A 23,459-nucleotide genomic window follows, 5' to 3' on the forward strand; every position below is an offset into this window, starting at 1 on the left:
GTTCCAATATAAAGAATTCTTTCCAGAACACAGGAAAATAACACAATGTATGGAAATAGACAATGTATGAATCTTTAATGGTAAGAAAATGAAACACTAACCAATTATTTCAGATGTTCTTTAAAGAAAAATATTTTCAGCAATTCACCTCAAATACTAGAAGAACAAATATTTTCAAGCAGAATTTCACAAATTAGAAAAGGAGGAAACAGCAAAAACCTGTCTGCAAAAGATAAACTTTTAAGAGCTAAACAAGGAGGACAGCAAAGAGAAGATAATATTAAAAGGCACTAAGAGAGAACTGGAATGAAAAGCTCTGTGTCCAGAACTTTAAGAAGTAAGGACAACCACTCATTTGAAAAGTCACAACACAAACATGAACTATCATTATTATTGCATTTCTTCCTCTAAAGTACTTACGTTATTCTCTACCTGAATATCCAGTGTCCATCACAGTTAACATAGGCAACACTGAATACGTTACTTCAGACTGGCGAAAAAAACCAACAAAAATTATTTCTCTGAAGATGCAAACTGCCTGCCGTTATGGAATGAGGCCGACTGTGTAGTCCCACTCATCCTTGAGCTATCTCTGGCATAGTAAACTAACATGATTTACTAACTCGGTAATAAAACCAATCACTCAGAAGTAGGTTAAAGTTTTCTGCTGGATTAACAAAACAAACTGGCTCACTAGTTCAAAAAGCACCACAGCTTGGCACAAGAACACAAAACTGGGAGGAAAGAAGCAAGGAGGACGTTCTCTTGTAGCAGCAACAGGTGCTAGATTGGCTCTGGCAATTTGCCTCACTGCACACTGAGCCATGTAAAATACAGGTGACTTTTCCTAAAATGAACAGGTTTAATGGTGAGTATCCTCAAACACCCTACAGCACGAAGGCAGTTAAGCTAAAAAGAAACAAAGCTTTAATAAATGAGAACTCAAAACATATTCTTCCAAGCTGGAAGAGGATAAACATACCATGTTAAAGAAACAGGTGTCAAGAGAAGCAAGACACAGAAGAGTTAGAGACCATTTAGCCTAGTTTCAATTTCCAGAAAAATCAGTTAGCTAGATACTCCTGTCTCACCCACCTAGAAAATAAGACAGTAAAAGCTAAGAAATATGGATATGTCAAAAAAAAAAAAGTAAAACTAACCTTTCTATGACAGGATAGGCTTTTTCAGAGGACCAGTATGCACCTTGACATTCTCAAAACTGCTACAGAAACATGGTCCAGTAACAGCAAACAGTGGGCAGTTCTCATTTGTCTGTGTTCACGTAACTATCCATATGAAAGGACCAAGTTTGTGGCACACAGCAAGGGTCTTTCCTTTGAACACAATGTATGCTTATGAAACCTGCAGGTAACGCAAAGCTGCAAGCGTACTACAGGAAAGGATCAAAACTAACAAGATCTTTGATAAACTGGAGAAGGCATCTGAATACACAGGATATAATTCAATTTGAATAAAAGCAAAGAACTACACTCAAATATATACATAAAATTAACTGCATAAACATGAGTGACTCACTTAGCAAGAGCTGCTGCTACAGCAGGTTCACAAACTGCTCTGAAAAAGGCAGGAATAGGTAACAAAGAGCAGTAATTTGCAAGACACTTGAAGCAATCTTCTCATACTCCTTGACAACAATCCACCAGGCAGACACTGTCCATTTTCAGCACTGTATTTTAAGAAAAATACGGATAACTGAAGGGGAGAGCAGAAGACCGATGAGGATATAACATGTAATGGTAGACTGAAATAACTCAAACTACTTAATCTGGGGAGGGGAAAAAGAAGGAGCTGTTAAGCCATCTTCAAATACATAGAACACTAAAAGAAAAGCATAAACTGCCCTGTCCACTCAAGATCAGAATAAAAGGACTGGCAGGAGGATTAATATAGAGAACAAACAAGAAGGAAAAAAAAAAAAAAAAAGATTTTTTCAAACAGATTTCTTTGGGAAGTATGGAATCACTTAGAGATCTCCAGCAAACACATCAGACCAGCATGTGTCAGATATGGCTTAAAAATGGTCAATCTTGTCTTGAAGCACAGGAATTGTTGGGTACTGCTCAGCATTTTACTTCACCTGTACTAAGAAGTTGCCTCTGGGACAAGACTGAAGCACAGTAAAATGAATCCACTAAGCACTGTTATGGTTCAACACGAAACTTTGGGGTTTCAGCAAGGTAATAAAAATTTACACTTGCCCAGCATGAGGACACAGTAATGGGTTCAAAATATTAGAGGCATTTTCTCCAACAGCACTAAATAGCTTAACTGATGTAAGCTGCAAGTAGGTGGCAAAAGCCGAATATTTCCATTCTTTGAAATCCTCATAAGACCCTAACAAGTAAGATTCATAGCAATCAGGTAACTGATGCAGCTGTTGCCATCTACACAAGTGATGGAGCCCAGGGATATACTTCAGCAGATGGCTTTCCACCACCTGAAAGAGTGACTTACTGGCTACAAGGATACCCAGACTAATTCCATTTTTCCCAATTATAGAAACAGTCTGACCAAGCTTACAGACAGTTCACAGAAACAGAGCTGTTCCACTAATCTAAAAAAATTAAGAGTTAAGGAGTACTTAAACATAGGCCCAAGCTAGGTGATGAAAAACTCCCCAAGTCCTCTCCCCCCAAAATTTAAAAGCTAATTCTGATCAGACAGAACCAGTTCCAACATAAACTCCTTTCTCTTGTGCCTGCTGTAACTATTCTCACAAGCTTCTGCCCGCTTCTAATCTCTTAACAAGTGAAACTGTATTACTTCTGTCTGACACAATACCTGTGTCAGAAGCTGAGAGGAGTTCATTTTCAAGTCTACAATTGTGAAAACTAAGTAAATTACTCGAGAGATGCAGATTTTCCAGGTAGACTTCACAAGACTCCAACAGTTTTGATCTTGCCAACAGAATTTATTGTGGAATCTGCCTCTTACTGCCAAACTCAGTGACTTGAAAATATGCATCACTTAAACCCAAAAAAACTCATCTGCCGCAGAACAGGAGGTAGAAGATTGTTGAGTAGTACTGAAAGAATCAACTTGAGAAATAAAAACTCTGATAAAATACTAATACTTCCCATTTCAGGTTTAGCTCATCCCTCCTTTTCATTATTTTTCTTATACTTCTTTAGATCTTTTTAAATACTTACGTTTGTCAGACTGAGTACATGTGCTACAATGAGTTCTCTAAAACAACCAAAGAACCCTCATTTCAGTGCATCAGTTAAAATTAGCAAAGCAATACCCAATTTCTTAAGGCTAAAGAAGGTCGAGATAGATACTCAGAGCAGACCTGATAAAGTTCCTACTTAGACATCAGAAAATGACTCACCTCTCAACTGAGACTACACAACAACTGCAAGGCATTGCTCAGGCAGCTCAGGACAACAGGGAGCACAGCGCTTTTGCAATGTAGGAACAGAAAACTACATTTAAAATTTCAATGAAATATACTGCAACAGCACATTCGAATCCATTTAAAAGATTCATGGAGAACCCAACAAGACAGGAGAATATTATCAATCTGCACAAAACGTAACAAGTTATGCAACCATTTAGTACCTTTTACAAGGGAAGGTAGAGGCAGAAAACTGAAAGAGAGAGCTAACTGATACTAATGAATGGGAAATTTACACACACCCCCAAAAATACAGCTCAAGGTTAAAACCACAAAATTCACAAGTCTCAGATTCAAAAAGGTCCTGTCATATCCCTAGAGGATGAGCACTCTGACATGGTATCACTATGACTACTAGACTCTCATGCTCCTTCCTAGACATCTTTGATGCTGGCCCCAGTCAGAAGGGAGAATACTGAGCTAACAAAACCTTTCAGCTGTAGCAGATCACCTGAGTAAGACAAAATAAGCAGCCAGAATAAGACAAAAAAAATTAAATAATACAGAAAAATAGAATCAATAGCTAGGCAACCAAGATACTGACTTAAATATTCCAGGAAACAGCAATGCTATCGAAAACAATATGAGTAAGTCTGGTATACGCCTGTATACGTTATCTGTAAACACTACACCCTTTATGTTAGCAAAAATACAAGGAGCCAAACATCTTCTGTCAAGCAACCAAACTCTGACAAATGATAAAATGCTACAAAAACTGACTGAAAAACTGAAGGAAAACAAAGGAAGATACCAGAACTAAACCTCCAGCCAAGTAAAATACAGCAGACAGCCTATGAAGCTGACCAGTTGAATACTATAATAATAGTTTGGCTTCTTTCATCTACTACATTCTCTCTCTGTTCCTCCTTCACTTACAGAAAAATGGGAAATTTTTCTCATCTCAACCCCCACAACCACAGGACTGATTTAACTACCCATGTTGATGATACCATTGTAATACCAAGTTAATCCATCCTTTCCGTAAAATAATTCCATTATAGTTCAAAAAATAAAATTTGGGCTTTTTTTTAAGTATTTCTTTAGGGCAGATATTAGCACTAGGCTATGCTTGTATTAATGCTGCCCAAAACAACACGTTGGACTTAAAGAACATGCTTAAAAGGGCAGATCCAGCTTTTTTTATATAAAATGACCCAAGAGCAGCTCTGGGTAACTGCCCATAATATGTTCTGTGATTTTTACTATTAAAGTAATGATTCAATTTACATACTGGGGGGGCGGGGGGGAGTAAATATATTTCACAGACTTTTCATATTCCATGGCAGTGGATATTTTCTTAACCAGCACTGCAAATGCTCCCTTGCAGCAACATTTCAGTTCTGCATATCCTTGTGGATAACACACACCTGAAATTTGTCAATAAATGCAATAGTGTTCAATGCAAATGTTTATGTAGCTGAAGAAAAAAAAATCATGTTTTTAATCAAAAAGATGACAGTACAACTTACACTTGAACTCTTCGTAATTGTCTAAAAACTGAAGACTAAACCAGTTTAAAGGTGCTCCACACAACATCTAAATTCACAAACGGGGAGTTAAACAAGCAATTGTGAGCTAAAGTTGATATAATGAAAAACAGGACTGAGTTTCTTCATAAATGATTTTGGAATATCTGTATGGGCTTTCCATAATACCCTCATCACCAAGGTGGCAGTCTAAGAAAGTTAGAATTTCCCCCCCACTCCCCAAACTTAAAACACCCGAAATATAAATAATTTATATGCAACAGTAATGTATCTTCTACAGCAAGTTAATAAATAGCAGAGGTGATGCTTAATCAGTAGCTGTTCTTAAGAAAGTATGCAGTCATTTCTCCAGGGTGTTCAAAAGCTGCTTGCCATTTTGCCACGTAACTTTAACAGCTTTCAAGAGAATACAACTAGCTGGGGGGAAACACAAAGGGGTAAAGATCAAATTAGTAGCCACCATTAAGTTCTCCTTTAAGGATGGATTTAGAAGCCTCAAACTACAAATGCAACTAATTAACTGTGCCCTACACAGGTTTTATGTATAACATTATTCTAATGTATTAAAGCATTTCAGTTTTATGAAGAAGTTCATACAGATAAACTACAGTTCAGACACCCAGACAGCCGCGGCTAAATAATTTTAACCCTCCAAAACTCACGGTTAAGCTTCAGCTACAGAAACAAATCCAAAGAAACCTACACACACACATGCATGCAAACACCTCCCCTCCCCCATAAAATCCAATCTTACATCTCAGTTAATAGGCTCCTTATCTTTAATATTGCAGAACTAACTTATTACTTGCAGAATGCCCTTCTTTCTAGTCTTCTGCGTCATCCACACAGCACAGCTAATAGTAACTGTATTCTAAAAAAGCCCATTCACAGTTGTTTGAAACCGTTATATGACTTTAGAAAGTAAAATGTATAACCTCTTACCTGAGCATGAAAATTTGACATAGTCGTTGTCTCTATATCTTTCTTTCCCAAAATCTCCATTTTCACTGGTGAATTGGGAAAATTAAACGAAAAGTAGTCTAAAAAGTCAGGTAAATAAGTAGCTGCCCCATGAACAATACCCATTACATAGTAAGCTGCACAGTTTTCATTTTCACTAAAAACCAGACCCACAAACTCTTCTGCAAATCTCTCCATCTCCACAGGAGATAAGTGGGAGAGTTCATTACTGTAGGCATGGATAACTGATGCACCTCCGTTAGGCTGGTGCTCAATATGAATCAGCTGTTTGAACTCCAATGTGTCCAACCTTTTGAGTTTATTTTGAACCCGTGGCTCCTTTAACGAGACAAATGGAAACTCACTGTTCTCTGGTATCTTGGACTCACAGTCCTTCTTGGGATCCATATTTTTCCCATTGAAATCCTTAAGATGATCATCTATGATGCCTTTGGCTTCCTGATCCTCAATATCAGAAACCAATCCTGAGCAGATGGTCTGAATGGATTTGCTGTACATTTTTGGACGCTTCCTCTTCTCGTTCTCTTTATGTTTCTTTTTCTTTTTCTTCTTAACTTTTTTGATCTGTAGCTCTTCTGCATTGGTTTTTGGTTTCTCCTTCCCACCTGTTGAGAGGAAAAAAAGATCTCTTGAGTGTCTTCATATACAAAATATGTATTTAAAGATCAGGTTTTGAAGTTACCAAAACCCTGACCATGGTACACAAAGACGAGACACCAATACCGAGTGTCACAATGTGTACCTTACTGAAAATGAGTAGTAAGAGACACCTGTCACGTTCACATTATGACTGACAAATAAGCTGGGGGGGAAAGGGGAGGAAATCACAGAAAAAAAACCCAAGTTTCCCAAGCTGCTTTCATTGTGAGTCACAATCCTTAATTATACCCTTTAGCTGGTTATCAGCTATTACTATACCAGAAAGTTCAGAGACGTCATATGACAGCTGTCAAAAAATGTTGCTAAACAAGGGATTTACAAACGGTCAATGAATATCAATCATCATCAGCAAGCTGTTCACAAGATGCCACTGACAGAACCTACGTCGTCAGATGGCTTTACATGGTCATTCTTCCAAAACTAAATAAACTCTGTTGAAATACATGTGGAAACATCTAAAAACTGACCCTATACTCCTTAAAAAAAAAAAAAAAAAAAAAATTTAACAAACCAAACAAAAATCAACTAAGCAAAAAACCCCACCAAAACCGCACAAAACAGAAACTAGCTTCAAGTTGCAAGCTGAACTGAAAACAAACTGTAATGACCTAAAGCCAGAAGTACTCATCTAGAGATAATGTGTTCAAGTGATTCACAAGGCAAACATTCTCCCTTGTTTTAAAGTGTTTTTCTTCAAGTGTTTTGTGGGGTTTTTTGCCAGTAATAAATGCAGTAGCCAAAAAAAACCCAAACAAACTTCTGTCACCACACTGCCCTAAAGTCTAGAAGTTGAAATAATTTCATAATTTGATAAATCAAATTACTGGACATGTTACAGTGCAAAATTATATTTACAACAAGCAATTCAAGATCAGCAGGCTCAGACACAGAAGTTTAGTCTTGCAATGAAATACACAATTTCTAAGTAATCTCAAATTCACAAAAGTTAGCCAGTCTCTACTACTATACTGTAGTAGACTATTTTCAGCTTGCAATCCTCAGCTCAATTCACAAGAGTCCTTTAAAAAAAAAAAAATCACTACTGTTGGTGCATGGGATCACACAAACTTGCTGATAATTCAGAGGTTTTGATATGAAATGTACAGATACTGGAAAGGAGAACAATCAAGACACTTGCCTCTGAGCCTCTTCAGGCTTGTGACAGCAGCTACATACTTCTGGGATTTCTGAAGTGGAGGCAGGTGAGCTAGTTATCTCTCTAGCTTCTATTTTCTCATCTTGTGGGGGGAAGAAGTGCCCTGAGGTCACTCATTTCTTACTTAGCCCAAACAAGGAAGTGGGCTCTAGGATTTCTTAACCTAATCCACACAGTTAAGAGCTACAAAGACTCCCTTTGCTCTAAATCAGATTTAACATAGCACATTTTGCAAGGAATATGAGCACAATTTCACTTTTAACTAACCAAGTTCAACTGCCAAAAGGCACAGTATGCTCATGAAAATCTGTCCTTTCATTAGGCTAAATTTAATGCAAAACCAGCGTGGGCCTCTGCGACCGAACTACTTCAGCTGGTGGATGCAATATTCACCGCTTCTCTGTTAACATCTTCCTTCTGCCACAAGAGCCTTTAAATCTAGCGAGCATGGCAAGACCAGAAAGAGCCACAACACACATACAACCAACTACCTCAACCTTAGAGAAGTCCTGAAAGTAGTGCACTGAGGGTGCCAGGGTACTTGAGTGAAGTGTCATGACCTGACAAAAATCACCTGCTGCTTACATTCTGGGGTACTGTAATAGTGTTATTACGACACCAGTTCCATTCAGGGGAAAGTAAAAACAAAGAAATGGTTTATAACAGTGGGAAGTTTCATATTACAGGCTCAATCCAAACCTCAAAATACAGACTACAGAAAAGGTAATTTTTTCCCTCCTCCTGACTGCAGGAATACACAACTAAAGAGCATCCAAGAGTCTACAGGTATTTCAAACTTTTAAAAATGCTTTAGCTTACCATTTTAAAATTGTTTCTCTCTAAACATAAAAATTTGTTGCTATACTGACAGATAGCATAAAGTTCTCAAACATTTCCAGGTATTATATTAGTTTGAATATAGAAAATATGGAATTATAGCACTGAATGCTGCAGCAAGGTGAAGCAGGGATTACCTGTCAGTCCACTTCACTTGTTCTTAAATGGAGTTCAGATTTTTGTAGGGACTAGTCACTCAGATCTGGGACTTCATGCACAGCAGGGAAAGGATGGAAATTTATATTCATTGGGGTACAATCGGCAGTAATATGGCCACAAAATACAACAACTTTAAGTTTAAAGCAAGAAGCTATTTGCTATGGCAAGAGCCATATTGCTTTCTCATACTTTAGCATGTCCATAATCACCAAAGAAAACCATAAGATGACTGAAGATCAGCATCTGTATGTCCTTGCTGAACGTCCAGCTATTAAATTACATTCCATTATTACTAGCTGAAATGTAAAGTACTTGCATAAAAGACTGGTATAAATCTGTATCTGTCCAAAACTCACTCAAAATTTGTTGACTTCCGTTTCTACAGAATGAGAAAGAAGATTATCTGATTTCCTCTTTCAATCTGTCCCATTCCCTGCCTTTGATCATATCTTCCAAGAAGTATTACTGACTATCAATTTCATTCAACTCCTCCTGTAATACGTTGTGGCTGGTTTTTTAATCCATCACTTAAATTTAATGTATTTCACAGAGGCAGCTATGTCAAAAAAAAAAACCCAAACCACCCACTTTTAAGGTTACAAACCTAATCTTCAGTAAACAGTACTTGAAAGAGCAAAGCCATGGTCTCAAAAGCAGTGGTGCTTGTAAGACAGAAACAACAAAAACAACCCCAATGTAACATACACAATGAAAAACAGATAGACAGAATGTAAATGTAAAAATATAAATTTAAATTTGACAGTGTCAAATTATGCAAAGTTCACATAAAACACATCCAAAAAGATCTGCACTCAAAATCAGTTGTAAAAATATGTTTTAGTTAGCTTGGTATACACATCTACAGAAGTACTCAAAACCTTAAGAGGAATTACACTAGGTTTTTAAAGTGAAGAACATCAATCATTCTCTGTGTTTGTTTTCACATCATCTCCATGAAACCTTCAGAAGACGGCGGGGGGGAGCTATTAACCACAGGATAAAAATAATTCTTTTTGTGGTATCCAACACAGTCCTCCTTCCAGCTTGAAAAGAAATTTTCTGTTTGGCTTTAAATACAAGTATTTTAGTAGTATAGACTGGTTTTACTTTTGATCACAGACCTCAAGGGTTATGCCATTTACACATATATCAAGTGTTCAAGTTCATCAGTACACGATTCTCACTTTGAGAAGTTGCAAAAATGGTGCGCACAATTTGGAGCCAAATAAATATCCACTAGCAAAGTGTACCAAAAAGGGTAGAACTAAGGCTATTTTTAATTCTGAAACACCTGGAAACCAAGAGAACAACAATCACTGAAGGAACAAAAGGCAGTATAACAAAAAAAAAAAAAAAAAACAGCAAAAGATCTACCATGGGAAGTAGCAGAGACCCCTGAACTGCTACTTGCAACTGGGAAGAGAGAGAGAGAGAGAAAAAAAAAAACAAACAAATCACAATGGGGAGTCTCTATCCTTGGGAGACAAAATATGAATCCCTTCTTCAAGACTCAGAGCTACTGATGCTACTGGAGATGAAAAAAGCCTTAAACCACAGAAGCCAGAAGAGAAAGGGGATTCCAAATGGAATTTTTTCAAAACATTACCAGAATTAAAGACTGGTAATTAAAATAATTACATATTATTATTAAATAAATTACATACCAACAAGAGTAAAACTTAGTTCTCTAAAAGCACTTCAAGCAGAAATTGAAAGATGACTTCAAAAATTTGAAATTGAAATTGAATTTCAAAAAGGCTCAAAACAACAAATTGCACAAGCTTATGCTACTGCATACAACACAAATTCTGTCAAGAAGTCTACTTCATTTTCACACTGGCAGCAAATGACATACTTAGGAAAAAATATTTTTAGATACTTTGGACACTGTATATCATAGAGAAAATTATATTTATATTATAATGTTAAATTGAATACTGAAAGACTGGAAAAATGTCAAATTCATAATTATTTGTTTGGCCTTCAAATGTGGATATATAATACAGCTCAGCAATCTAAGATGTCATTGCCACAGATGGGTAGAGTCCAACCCCCCACTCTCCTCTGCCACTGCTCCTGGCACACAGTCCTGCACCATTCCTGGTACTGACTGATGCTCATCTGATTGCACAGTAAAATGACTTAACTTAATGGCTCAGCAGAAAACTACTCACTTTGCTGCCAGATTAGTGAACAGAACTGGTTCACAGCATTGTCAGACAGGAACTAGAGCATGGAGACCACCAATAGCAGGCAATGAGGAGTAGCAGAACCCACCCCTCACCAGTGGCAGCAAACCACTTGACTGTTTAGCTACACGGCCCACCACACCTTCATCTGTCCACCCGGAGCACTGAACAAGGCTGAATTTTTAAAGGTTAAAAAAATCCTGTACACATACACAATACTACCTTAGCACATATACAAGACAGGACCAAGTTCCTAGCAAACCTAAATAGAAAGTTTCCCAACCCAAAAGCTTGAATTTTTAAATTTAACATTAAATTTACACAATTTCTCAGCTTGCCTTTTTAAAGGTAACATTCTAGTACATTTAACTGTAATATGGATCAGACTACAATTTCTTCTGTCTGTCCTTTTATTACAGCAGCACTCACTCACTCACTGTACAGTGCCTGTTCCCAACACTGCTTTGACATCAACATATGCCAAACTTTAGAATATTTGTGTTCAATCATTTTAGCATACAGCCAAGGTTTTCCTGAGGAATACAAACACAAAATGGAAAACTGATTTCTAAAACTAGTATTTCTCAGCAAAGCTTGAATAGAATTTCACAGGAGGAGGAGACAGCACATTTCTAGCCTAAGGCTTCTGCTCTGCTGAATTTCAAAGATCTACTCCAAAGTAGGTGTTTAAAGCTGCTCAGAAGTTGTGAAGACTTCAACAGCAAAAGGAATTAGTTTGCCGAAATACCAGGATTGCTATCAGCAGTGCCCAATAAAGTACTTTCATCTTACTCTTCTTTTGCATTAGCTGTAGAGAGGAGCAGAAACACACACATTCAGTCACTCCTCTGCTGCATATATCAAAACACTTTAAAGCAAAATGTGCTGCTTCTTCCAAAACCATTAACACTGCTTTGACACTTGCTTAACGGACACCAAAAAAGAAGAGCTGCCTTCAATGCCTCCCTAGGGCAGTAATCAAGTTGCCTCAGAGCAGACATACAGAATTTACTGAAAACATAAGCAAGCAATCCACAAGGCTAAAGATCCATACACTGTAAGACTGAGATATCCAAACTAGCTTTGTTTTAAGCAAGATTTGGCAGCAGCAGTGCAGTGCTTGATGCAAGCTAACTTATTTCACCTCTCAAGTAGTTACTACTGAGGCACACACTCACAACCCAAAACTTTCCAGACAGGTGTTTCAGAGTCTTCACCAGCAATCACGATAAAGGTACGTACACACATACACATACTGCTGGAATCTAGTTTCAACCAAGACAGTAGCCATTTTGAAGTGCATGGCATCTTCTGTCTCTAGGTGTTCTGAGATGCATTCAGATGAGCACAGCTACTGAAGCACGTATAAACAAAACAAAAAACTTCTTCCACTGCATGATTCAGAAGCATGAGACAGAAGTAAGAATTTTCACTTTTATTAAAAAAGTCTTTCAGTTAAGGCGAGTCGGAGAACCGTTTTGGGACTCCGAGAACAAGGAATAACAGGGGTGGAGGGTGGGAGAAAAACCCTCAGCATCCATAGATGGTTACAGGAACCGTGATCTGATGTTAAAAAGCAGACTGAGCTCACACTTCACTGGAGTGTAAAAGACCAAACAGCAGCAAAATTTTAATTTTGCTTCTGCTCTTATTTGGCTAGCAATATCTCCACAAGGACGGAGTTATAAAACCTGCACTGTAATCTTAAAGAAATTGGAAGAACAGAAATCTGTGTTCATTCTCACATACTCAGCAATAACAGCACTACCTCTAAACAACTTCTAACCATCTTTTAGGCAAGTCAGGCCTTACATACCACAAATACTTCTGCCACTGCATACATCTACATGATAGGCAGATCTTTCCAGGTAACTCAGTAAATTTATGTCTTGTGGTGCTACAATAGCCCTGTCACTCATAACACAGGACCTATTACTAAGGACTGAGATTCAGAACTGTATGAATTTTATGCAAATAAGCCAATGCTCTGTTATTACTAGATGATACACACTTGTAATTTAAATTGATGCTAGACAGCTTGAACTCTGGTAACTACAGATTCCTCCCAAGCACGAACTTTTATAAGAAGAAAACTCAGAAATTACCTGAAGTTTATTTTATGTTGTGTTTTGTCCGTGAGATCATTTGATCTGAAATTTTACATAAGCAGGGGCCACAAAGCTTTTACTTCATTCAGTTGTTTCAACTAGAGCAGAGTTTCTCAACTTTGAGGTCACAGCCCTCAAAATTATTAGGGGGGGAACATTAAAAGTTTAAAAAAAAAAAATTAGTAACAATGCTAAATTGTTCTTTTCCCACAGTTTTCTAGCTGACAGCTAGTATCAGGAAGGGACAAACATCTGAACTGCAGCCAGTAATTAAAGTCAGTTTTCACTTCCCCACTTTAGGAGAACTCAGTCACCAAAATTTAACAAAGCTGAGGAGCGCTTGGTGGGGGTTTGGAGCACAAAGGAAAGAACATCAATGCAGAGGAGCTTAAACAGAGACCACATTTCCTAGATTTTTCAACTGAATAGCAGGATTGGAACACAGCATCTTACTCCTCGTTCTGTGGCACACAAAAAGTCACAGCAATATCAACCAGCTGCAGGTATACTACTCGTTCTGCAGTGAGAGAACACCCTGGCTATTCCTGTCATCAGCTGCAAAACATTGTTTAAGTCTTTGGCTTGGTCCTGTACCAACTATCTCCTACTGCAATACAACGAGGCGTTCTGCCTAGTACTCTCCAGTAAGGGGACAGGTAAGAAGTAACCTCCAACTAACGATCTTCACTTTCTTCCCAGAGTCCCACATGGCCAGACACACGACTCAAGCATTTTTTAGCATTCTCACTGCAATTCAAACTAAAGCTACTGACATATTAGAAATTTATGATGACTTAGCTCTGCTAAAGCTCTTCAGGCTGAGTCTTCAAATAGTCAACACAGAGATCCCAGTTCAAACCACAGAAGCGTCCCCCTGGAGCTTCCCATGAGTTTAAAGTTCATAACCACAAACAACTGAGAAACATCTTAGAACAGGAGCAGCCAAGACGCCAGTCACCAACCAGTAAATAAATAAAATATGTAGTCATAGAGAGTACAAGTGTTCTCAGAGGCATTGCCACTTACAGTAGCAAAAAAAAAAAAAAAAAAAAAAAAACACCCAATTTTTTTTTTTTTTTTTTTTTTTTTTAAAAAAGCCATCCAGCACAAGAAAAAACATGAGAAGCCTTTTGGATCCTAAAAAACCCTCAAGTTCATACCAGCCAGATAGTTAGAATAAGTGACAGAATTTCATAATTCAATTTTAACATATCATCATGTATTATAAGTTTATTTTTATATATTTTCAATAAATATAATTTTATGTAATAATTTGACGAGTTAATGAAAAACATATTACAAAATAGTTCAAAAGGATTAGAACAACTGACTACCTAATAGAGTTAAAATAGAGTTAAGACAGGCACATGGAATTCTGAACAGAAATGCACAGTCATTCCACAGATAAGGAGAACGAGCAAGATTAACTGCCAGCAAGCTGAAAAGCTAATAGACCATGCGCTGAAAACAAACATAACTTCAAGGTGTCTCAGTACACAGCCCAGGAAACAAACCAAACAGCAGCAGTACAACTGAGAACTGACAGCTATCTTGTTCTATGTGTAGGCTTGAAAGCTTGAATATTAGACATCAGAAGAGTCAAGCCTAAAATACATCAAATAATCCTGTTTTATGTTGCCTCAGCCCTCCTGGAAGTTGAATAGTCAGAAGCACCTTGAGAACAGCTATTCAAGGTCTTCAGAAAGTGACACTTAAAGGCATACAAACGCAGGATGTGATAAAAGTTTCTACAAGGATATACATTGACTTCTACTATGTTTAGCTCATTAAGGTAACTGGCTCTTACCCATCAGAGCCACACAGATCCTAACCTGCTTCCTCCTATACCCTTTCCAACAACTGCACTTACCATGAAAGCTTCAATAGGGTGTTGTGAGATAAGCACAGATTTATAAAGTGATAAAAAAAAAAAAAAGCTCTAGAATATTTTCAGTTAATTCTCCTACAACAAAGAGGATGAAAATACAAAGTCTGCAAACAATCTCTATAGTCTGGTCACCTGAGTTACCACATTAAATATATATATATACACACACATAACATTATAGATTAACTATTTCCTGTACTTTATAAAAGTATTTTAGAAAGTGTACTTCCAAATCTCTAGTCTCCAAACAAATCAACATCCAATATAAAAACCATAACAGAAATCCCACCTAGACCGAAAGCAAGAACGGAAACTTGTGGAGAGGGAATGTGTAACAGAAGATTTGTGTTCAAAATTATAGGTCTGTATATGAGTCTGTAAGAGGAATCATGCAGGACAGAATTTCTGTGCAGTTCCACGTGCCTGGATCTTAAAGCACACTGTGTGGTGAAAAAATGCTGATGTCATCATCTTAATTCAATGAAGCCTTCCACTTCAAGCACCAAAGGCAGCAAACACACTCAGCTACCAGCGTTTTTCACCCTGCTGTGGAAGAACTTTAACTACAGTAGAGTTACCCACACAGAACCAGACCACTTTTCTGAACTGACCATCACAGTATTTTAATTAATCTGTGGCATGGAAACAAGAACCGAAACCCACTTCACATATACAATGCAATCACAGGGCGAAAGAAAAATATTTTGTGTACACCCAGCCTAGCAACTTACCCAAAGACATTTTAGAAACACTGTTCTCAAAGGAAGAGCTCCTATAAATGTGACAGCATTGCAATTCTCTCTGAAGGACTGTCTCAGTAGGTTTTTTTAATTACTTTCTTTCAAAGACAAGGAATTCAATTACTTCCACAGTCTTCACCGTAAAAAGTAGTTCCAAATAATACATGTACATATGCTACACACAGCCTATCATAATTTGTACCCACAGCCTTCAGACCAGTATTTCAGATCAATTCCAACCAAAAAAAAAAAAAAAAAAAAAGGTATGGAAACCATAGATTCTGCAGACAGTGGTAGAAAGACTTGACTTTTACTTTTCATTGATGCACCAGAAGTTCTTGTTTCAAGCTCCAGATCCCCACCTCCAGCGAGACACACTTCAAAGCTGTAACAGTACAGCTCTCCCTCCCCTGCCACCTGCTCCATCCCAAGCAGCATGCGCTGACAGTGTCTTGCCCTGCCTGGACATCAGCAGACTCGAGTCCAGCACTGTTGGTTCCTTTCAGGTTCTCAAAGATTTGTGTAGCCAACTGAATGCACTAGCTGAACAGAAGGAGTAATGGAGGCAGCAGCAAGTTTAGGGGTAGAAATGAATCAGTCATGTAAAGGGATGGGAAGGAACCAAGAGCAAGCAGCAGCAAAAACATCTCCAGAAAACTTGGAAAACTGTCATCCACCAGCTACACAAAAGGTGAGCAAACGATTTAATGCATTCTTTCTGAAAAATGTTTGAGGCCCACTGGAACTTAGAAGAGCTCTGCTCTCAGCGATCTCATCACACATATCCTACCTGTATTTTACATCTGTGTTTCACCCTATACTCATATATTTTATTGGTAAAAGTTGATAACTTGGTGCATAAGGACTGTAAAGCAGAATCAGTATTACAGGCAAATCAGTGTGGTGGGTTGTGTGCCCTGTACTCTTACCTCAGTCTTTCCCATCCCCTCAATGTCCCACCAACTAAAGCGCATTGCATACAAATCCTTCAACATTTTCCCTAAAAACACACAAAGACAAAATATAGTGGATGGGAAAAAGCATGCAGTATGACTCAGAGGCAGGTCTCATCTTAAATATACAGATTTTATAATTACGTCTGTGCAAAACCCACCTATACAACATTTAAAATGTTCATAAGAATGTGTAATTAAATGTCATCCTCCCATAATAATAATAAAAAGCTTTAGAAAACCATTTGTACTTAACAGATGTTCGTATCAGCACGATAAAGATGTTCATTCTCCCTTCTTCCCTGCATCATGGCATTCCATAAACCAAGGCATTTAATCCTGCAGAAACACACACTAAGAATTCTTCCTACTGCATTTTTAGAAATTGCTGTGCTCTGATATAAATAATGAGAAAAATAGGACTTTTTTTTTTAAAGGGAAAACACAAATGGGACTGTTTACAAATAAGCCTATTAATCCTTTCTCTTTTCGCAGGACCTCCAGTAACCCTCAGCCATGTCACATTGGTGCGAATTTTTTTTTTTTATAAAACTTTCAGTTTCTAAAAGGTAACTTTTCCATTATGCAGATTCTTTGAAAACCAAGTTTAAATCACTTGTACTTCCTGAATTTTTGACAATATGCACATGCCAAGAAGCTTTTTTCCAAGAACTGAACTCTTCCTTACACATAACAGACTGAGAGAAAAAAGGGCAATTATATAGCCTTACTCTACAGAGAATACATCTGCCAGCGCAAAATGATGACAAGAAACCTTTTCATTCTAGATGCGTAAGAAAAGCCATCAGGCTCTCTGAAAGAGACAAACATATTTCCTTTAGCAGCCTCAGGAACTGTAAAAATACCCTTCTTAAGAGTTGCCCTTCTCCAACACAGGCAAGCTCTATCATTGCTTTCAAAAGAATGGCAACCCAAGTTTAGGCAGATGAACAGCTTACATCCCCTAAGCTTCCCAATGTAAGGAAACTCTTCCACATTCAGTTCAAAGCACCAAAATCAGGCTTATGCACCAACTCTCCCTCAAAAGGCATCAGTCCCTCAGTACTGACCTCTTCTTCTATAACTAGCCACCTTTACCTTGGATAGCTAGTTTAACTATCTGAACTCAGGTAGGCTATTACCTCTGTCCCCTCAATCAAAGTAAGTCACAAGCAGAAGAAAAAACAAAAAAGGCAAAAACCAAAACACTAACCATTTTCTCAATGTAAGAAGAAAAGCATTCAGCAGATGGTCAGAGTAACATTTTACAAGAAGATACAGATCTAATGTCTAGAAGGAAAGAAGCTGTCTATAGAGACCAGCACACACACACAAACCAACCACAAAACCAAAAACCCAAAGAAAAGGAAAGCAGACTAGTTCCAAACCTTTGTTCCTAAGCCCACACCGTGAATTCTGAGCTCAGAATAAAAGGGCTTGGAGCTCAACTTTTGTTCCACAGGAAGAAGATATCCTTAGATGAAAAGTTCATAATGTTTGAGAAGGTCACAGAGGCACTGACCACTGATACATACAGGAAGTTGCATCTTAAAGCATTTTTGCCTTTGCCCTCTTGCCCTCCGCTTCCAGGATGTAAAGCTAGGTCAGCAGAAGGAATCAGGAAACGTTATACAAACTTCACAGCACATACAAGCGCTTCCAGCCAGATTTTGGAGGTGCACAGAAGACATCCAGAGCTGCTGAACAGGATACAAAACCAGTGGAGAGGATCTGTCTGCTCTAAATAACTGCTCTCCTGACACACTCCCTTCTTTCCCTAAATAGGAGTCAATTTTGCAGGATACTGGCAAACCAAACATAGCCTATACAAAACACTTCTTGCCAACGTCTTAAAGAAAACCTAAAACAGGATACTTGACTGATAACATCAGATCTATAAAATAGGGATATCGGATCTATGAAATAGGGATAAGGCACCTAATGCACTTGTAGCACTGTTCTCCGTGAGAATACCCTATCCTGCTACACAGCTAGCTCAGAACAGCAGAGGTGTTCTAACACAGCCCCTGTGCCTATGCTTTTTCATATTAAGTTGAAAATAAAGCACCATTTCAAGCTCAATATCCCCATTAGGTATCATTTATTAGATCTGTGTAACAAGACTTGCTGTCTTTGCAGCTTCCACCTTGTGCTGAATGACAATAGAAATAGGACACAGGGTAAAAAAAGCCTGGTATGCAAACAAAACCTGAAGAACCTCACTGTTGAGGCAGTTAAGTGTTGCCCAGTATCTCAACCACCAACTTCCTTTCACGCTCAAAGACAAGCCACATCTGTTCTTTTCACAGGAAGTCACCAGCTTACATATTCCTCATGGTCTAAGCTGATACCTTGAGATCTGATCAACATAGGCTTTAAGCTGTCATAATTGCTAATACAGTTACTTGGAGCTGTGCACAGAGTATAATACATAATGCAGTAATTACAGGGTCTGTGCCTCTGACCTCGTATAAACATTCTGAAGACAATGTTTTGTTTTGGGGGTTTCAGTTTTTTCTTTGTAAATTAAATCCTACAGCAGACAACATAACAGAAAAATATACCAGGAATGTGTTCCTAACTTCAAAAGCAGAGTCTGAAAAGAACAGATAAAAAAAATATTTGGTCTACTTAAATAAGCAACATCCTCACAGAAAAACTGATGCAGCACGACCTAGATAAGTGAAGAGTGAGGTGGATCAAGAGCGGACTTAACTGCTGTGCTCAAAGGATTGTGATCAGCAGCACAAAGTCCAGCCAGAGGACGGTCACTACGGGAGTAACCCACGCACTGATACCTTTCACCAATACCATTCAACATCTTCATTAATGGCTGGCATCATGGGACAGAGCACGCCCTCCACAAGTTTGCAGGTGATACAAAACTGGAAGGAGTGGCTGATGCACCAGAGGGTTGCGCGGCCAGTGAGAGGGACCTTGAGAGGCTGTAGAAATGGGCCAGCAGAAGGCTCATGAAGTTAACACTGGGGTGTGCAAAGCCCTGCACCTGGGAGGAACAACCCCGCGCAGCAGCGCAGGCTGAGGACCAGCTGGCTGGACAGCAGCCTGGCAGAGGAGGACTTGGGGGTCCTGGTGGGATACAGGTTGACCATCAGCCATCGGTGTGCCTTTGTGGCAAAGCAGGCCAGCAGCCTCTGCGACAGGATTAGGAAGAGCACTGCCAGCAGGTTGGGGGAGGCGATCCTTCCCCTCTGCTCATCACTGGTGAGACACATCTGGAGTACAGTGTCCAGCTCTGGGCTTGCCAGTCCCGGGCACACTGGAGCAAGTCCAGCAAAGGGCCCTGAAAATTATTTAAGGGAGCAGAGCATCACTCACACAAGGGGAGGCTGAGAGCAGCAAACTGTTCAGCATGGAGAAAAGAAAGTGGGGAGTGGGAAAGGAATTTTATCACTGTGTACAAACATCTGATGAGAGGTGTGTAAAGATGTAGCCAGACTCACAGAAGCACTGAGGTTGGAAGGGACTTCTTGCTCATTTAGTCCAATCCTCCTGCTCAAGCACAGTCGCCTAGAGCAGGTTGCCCAGGACTGCGTCCAGTCAGGTTTTACAACCTCTGTAGGTAACCTGTGCCAGTACTCAGCCACCCTCACAGTAAGAAAGTTTTTTCTTACATTCAGACAGGATTTCATGTGTTTTACTTTGTGTCCACTGCCTCCTGTCTTGTCACTGATCACTGCTGAGTAGAGTCTGGCTCCATCTTCTTCATTCCCTTCCATCAGGTGTTTGTACACATTGATGAGATCCCTCTTGAGCCTCTTCTCCTCCAGGCTGATCAGTCCCAGCTTTCTCAGCCTTTCCTCATAGGAAAGATCACAGAACAGAATTACAGAATCATAGAGTGGTTTGGGTTGGAAGGAACCTTTTAAAGGTCATGTAGTCCAATCCCCCTGCAATGAGCACAGACATCTTCAACTAGATCAGGTTGCTCAGAGCCCCGTCCAACCTGATCTGGAATGTTTCCAGGGGTGGGGCATCTACCACCTCTCCGAGCAACCTGTTCCAGTGTATCACCACCCTCATCATAAAATTTCTTCCTTATACCTAGTCTAAATATAACCTCTTTTAGTTTAAAACCATTACCCCTTGTCCTACTGCAACAGGCTCTACTAGATGCTCCTGTCCTTTCACCATCTTTGGCCATGTGATGGGCTTACTCCAGTAAGTCCACATCTTTCTTGTGCTGGGGAGCCCAGAACTGGACACAGTACTCCAGATGCAGCCTCAGCAGTGCTGAGTAGAGGAGAAGGATCACCTCCCTCAACCTGCTGGCAACGCTCTTCGCTAGCGCGGCCCAGGAGACTGTTGGCCTTTTTTTGCCGTGAAGCTGCACTGCTGGCTCACAGTGAGCTTGTTGTCTGTCAGAGCCCCAAGCAAAGCTGCTTTCCAGCTAGTCAGCCCCCAATATGTATCAGCACTTGGCGTTACTCTTCCCCAGATGCAGGACAAGAGGTAAACGCTACAAATTGAAATAAAAGAAATTCCTTTTAAACATAAGACAACACTTTTTTACTGCTAGAGTGGTCAAATACTGATACTGGTTGTCCAGAGAGATTGTGGAACCTCCACCCTTGCAGATACAGAGTCTGATAGTCCTGGGCAACCTGCTCTAGTTGACCCTTCTCTGAGCAGCGGCATTGAACTAGGTCCCTTCCAACCTCAACTGCAATTCTAAGATTCAGTGGATGTGCAAGCAAGTATGAGAACATGATCTTAATTACATTCCATTACAGTAAATGAAGAAATTAGCCAAAATTAAGACTGCCTGTTGCACATAATTTTTTAGTATTTGACGAAGTTCCTGAATTATAACTCCTTCAGTTTTGTGCACTTAATGTTAGATATAAAATGTGACATGGATTCATTTTTCATCTCCACAACATATAAAATGATAACCTTCTTCAGTAACTGCAGAGAAGATGTAGGTATCACCAATATTATTCTTTGAAGTACTAGTCTTTACTACTACTGTATAAGCAACATTGTGGTGATAGTTATATTTTTAATCTCCAGTACCTAACACAGTTGACAAAAAAAAAAAATTAACATTTATAGTTAAGTTTTAATTTGCAACCCTCATATCAACTAATCAGGGAAAATAGCATCTCAGTTAAATGAAAAACACTGTATTAAATCTCAGTATCCAATCCAATCAGAAAGATTTTAAAGCACTAGAATGAAATACCGCCACATGGTTTGAACCTACCTTTCTGCAATAATTTGACCTCTCCATTTTCTTTCTTGATTTCATTCATTATTTTGTGCTTCTTCTTCTCTTTTTGCTTCTTTTCCCTTTCTTTAATTTTGTCTTTGATTTGAGCTGAAATGCAAATATTTTACAATTAAGTAGGAATGGAAAACTAATTGTCACATGCACATTTCATATTACTCTTATGTAAGCTCTATTAAGAGGATAAAAGGAGGAGTTAAAAGGAAATCCCAGTACTTAAAATATTGAAAAGCTAATATTTATCTGTTGCATAATCCAACATAAGCTTATTTAACTCAGACAAGTTTTGTTTCCATTATGTTAGAACTGAATGCAACAATTCAGCACATTAACTGTATACAGTTAACAATTTTTGCTTACTCCTACTACCCTCTGCCCTTATTTTGCATCTGTAGTCAGCTCTTATTTCTTGAAATTCAAACTACACACATCAGATAAGAAAAGGGGAAAAAGAGTATGGTTTGTATTTTCCTGGGTGTGCATATACACTAGAAACCTCACATAACTACCTTCACGTAGTCTAAACTTAATGGCTTTTGCAAGTAGCTTGGAATGAAGACTTAATTTGTCAACTGCAAAATCTTTTACATTAAGTTCACAGGCTACACTAACGCATTAATAGCAGTAAGATGTAATTAACACACACATGAAATGTGCTATATTTACATAGCAGATATAAGGTACTGGTGCTTCCCTCACTTGCTTACAATCAGCAACAGCTTACCTGAGCAGTCTCATTATTCATTTACTTTCTTGTCAAGTCGCTCCAGGTTTTTACATTGTTGTCATACAAAAGCAGAGCCTTTAGGCATGCTTTCTACATGAAAAATACCAGATCCAGAGGAATTCGTAACTTCAAGGAGTAATCTTTTCAAGCCAAGTTTAGATTTACTTTTGAGGCCAAGCATCTAGAGAAGTCAGATTTTACTAGGCTTAGATGCACTGCAACCAGTGCTTCACGCCTAGTTTCTTGGCCTGAAGCCAAGTACCTGCTCCAAGAGTATACTGGGCTTTTTAAGTTCCACAAGGAAAGAGGGAATCAGATTTCAAGTTTCTATATAATGTTATTGAAAGGGCTAAACCTCTGACAATACCTGACTCAGATGGTTTTAGTTATCTGCTGAATGTGACTCCTTGTCTGGCACGATTAAAGCGGACCCTGAGCAAGCTTGTTAGGCTTCCTGTGTAAAACACTGATAACATAGACTCAGGACCCCCGTGCTGAGATAAGCACTCAAAGAGCTGGTCTCGTAGCTTTCCAAAGCCAAAGGACTGATGAGCTAATTCGAATGACCATAAATGGACAAAGGAAGCCCAAAAGTTCAACTAGCGGACAAGTGAAGAAGACTATTGGAGACCACCAGAGGACCCCTGAAGACCACCAAAGAGGATGACTACGCCTGCGGATTAGACATTTGCATATGTTAATGAGTTCCAAGAAATCTCATGTTTATGTAGATGAATTCCCAGAAATCATATGAATATGTATAACTTGATAGTATAAAATCTCTGGAAGTTTGCCAAATCGTTGGAGCACTCATGGTGGAACGATCCCCAGTGCTGCCCAGCGCTGCAATAAAGAACGCCTGCTTAATAGTAACTTTGTTGCTATTGAGTTTTATTTCGGGAACT

General features: G+C 38.8%; 1 protein-coding gene across 1 annotated transcript in view; it reads right to left on the bottom strand.

The window, feature by feature from the left end:
• Positions 1–23,459, bottom strand: part of RSBN1L (round spermatid basic protein 1 like) — a 52,418-nt gene that overhangs the window by 16,542 nt on the left and 12,417 nt on the right. Inside the window, exons 2-3 of the mRNA XM_075711910.1 lie at positions 21,804–21,917; positions 5,848–6,491 (exon numbers count right to left, since the gene is read on the bottom strand). Of these exons, the coding sequence (XP_075568025.1) occupies positions 5,848–6,491; positions 21,804–21,917 (758 nt within the window). The remainder of the gene's footprint in view (positions 1–5,847; positions 6,492–21,803; positions 21,918–23,459) is intronic.

This window comes from Pelecanus crispus, chromosome 1 (assembly GCF_030463565.1).
Source record: "Pelecanus crispus isolate bPelCri1 chromosome 1, bPelCri1.pri, whole genome shotgun sequence".
In the NCBI taxonomy this organism is placed as follows: domain Eukaryota; kingdom Metazoa; phylum Chordata; class Aves; order Pelecaniformes; family Pelecanidae; genus Pelecanus; species Pelecanus crispus.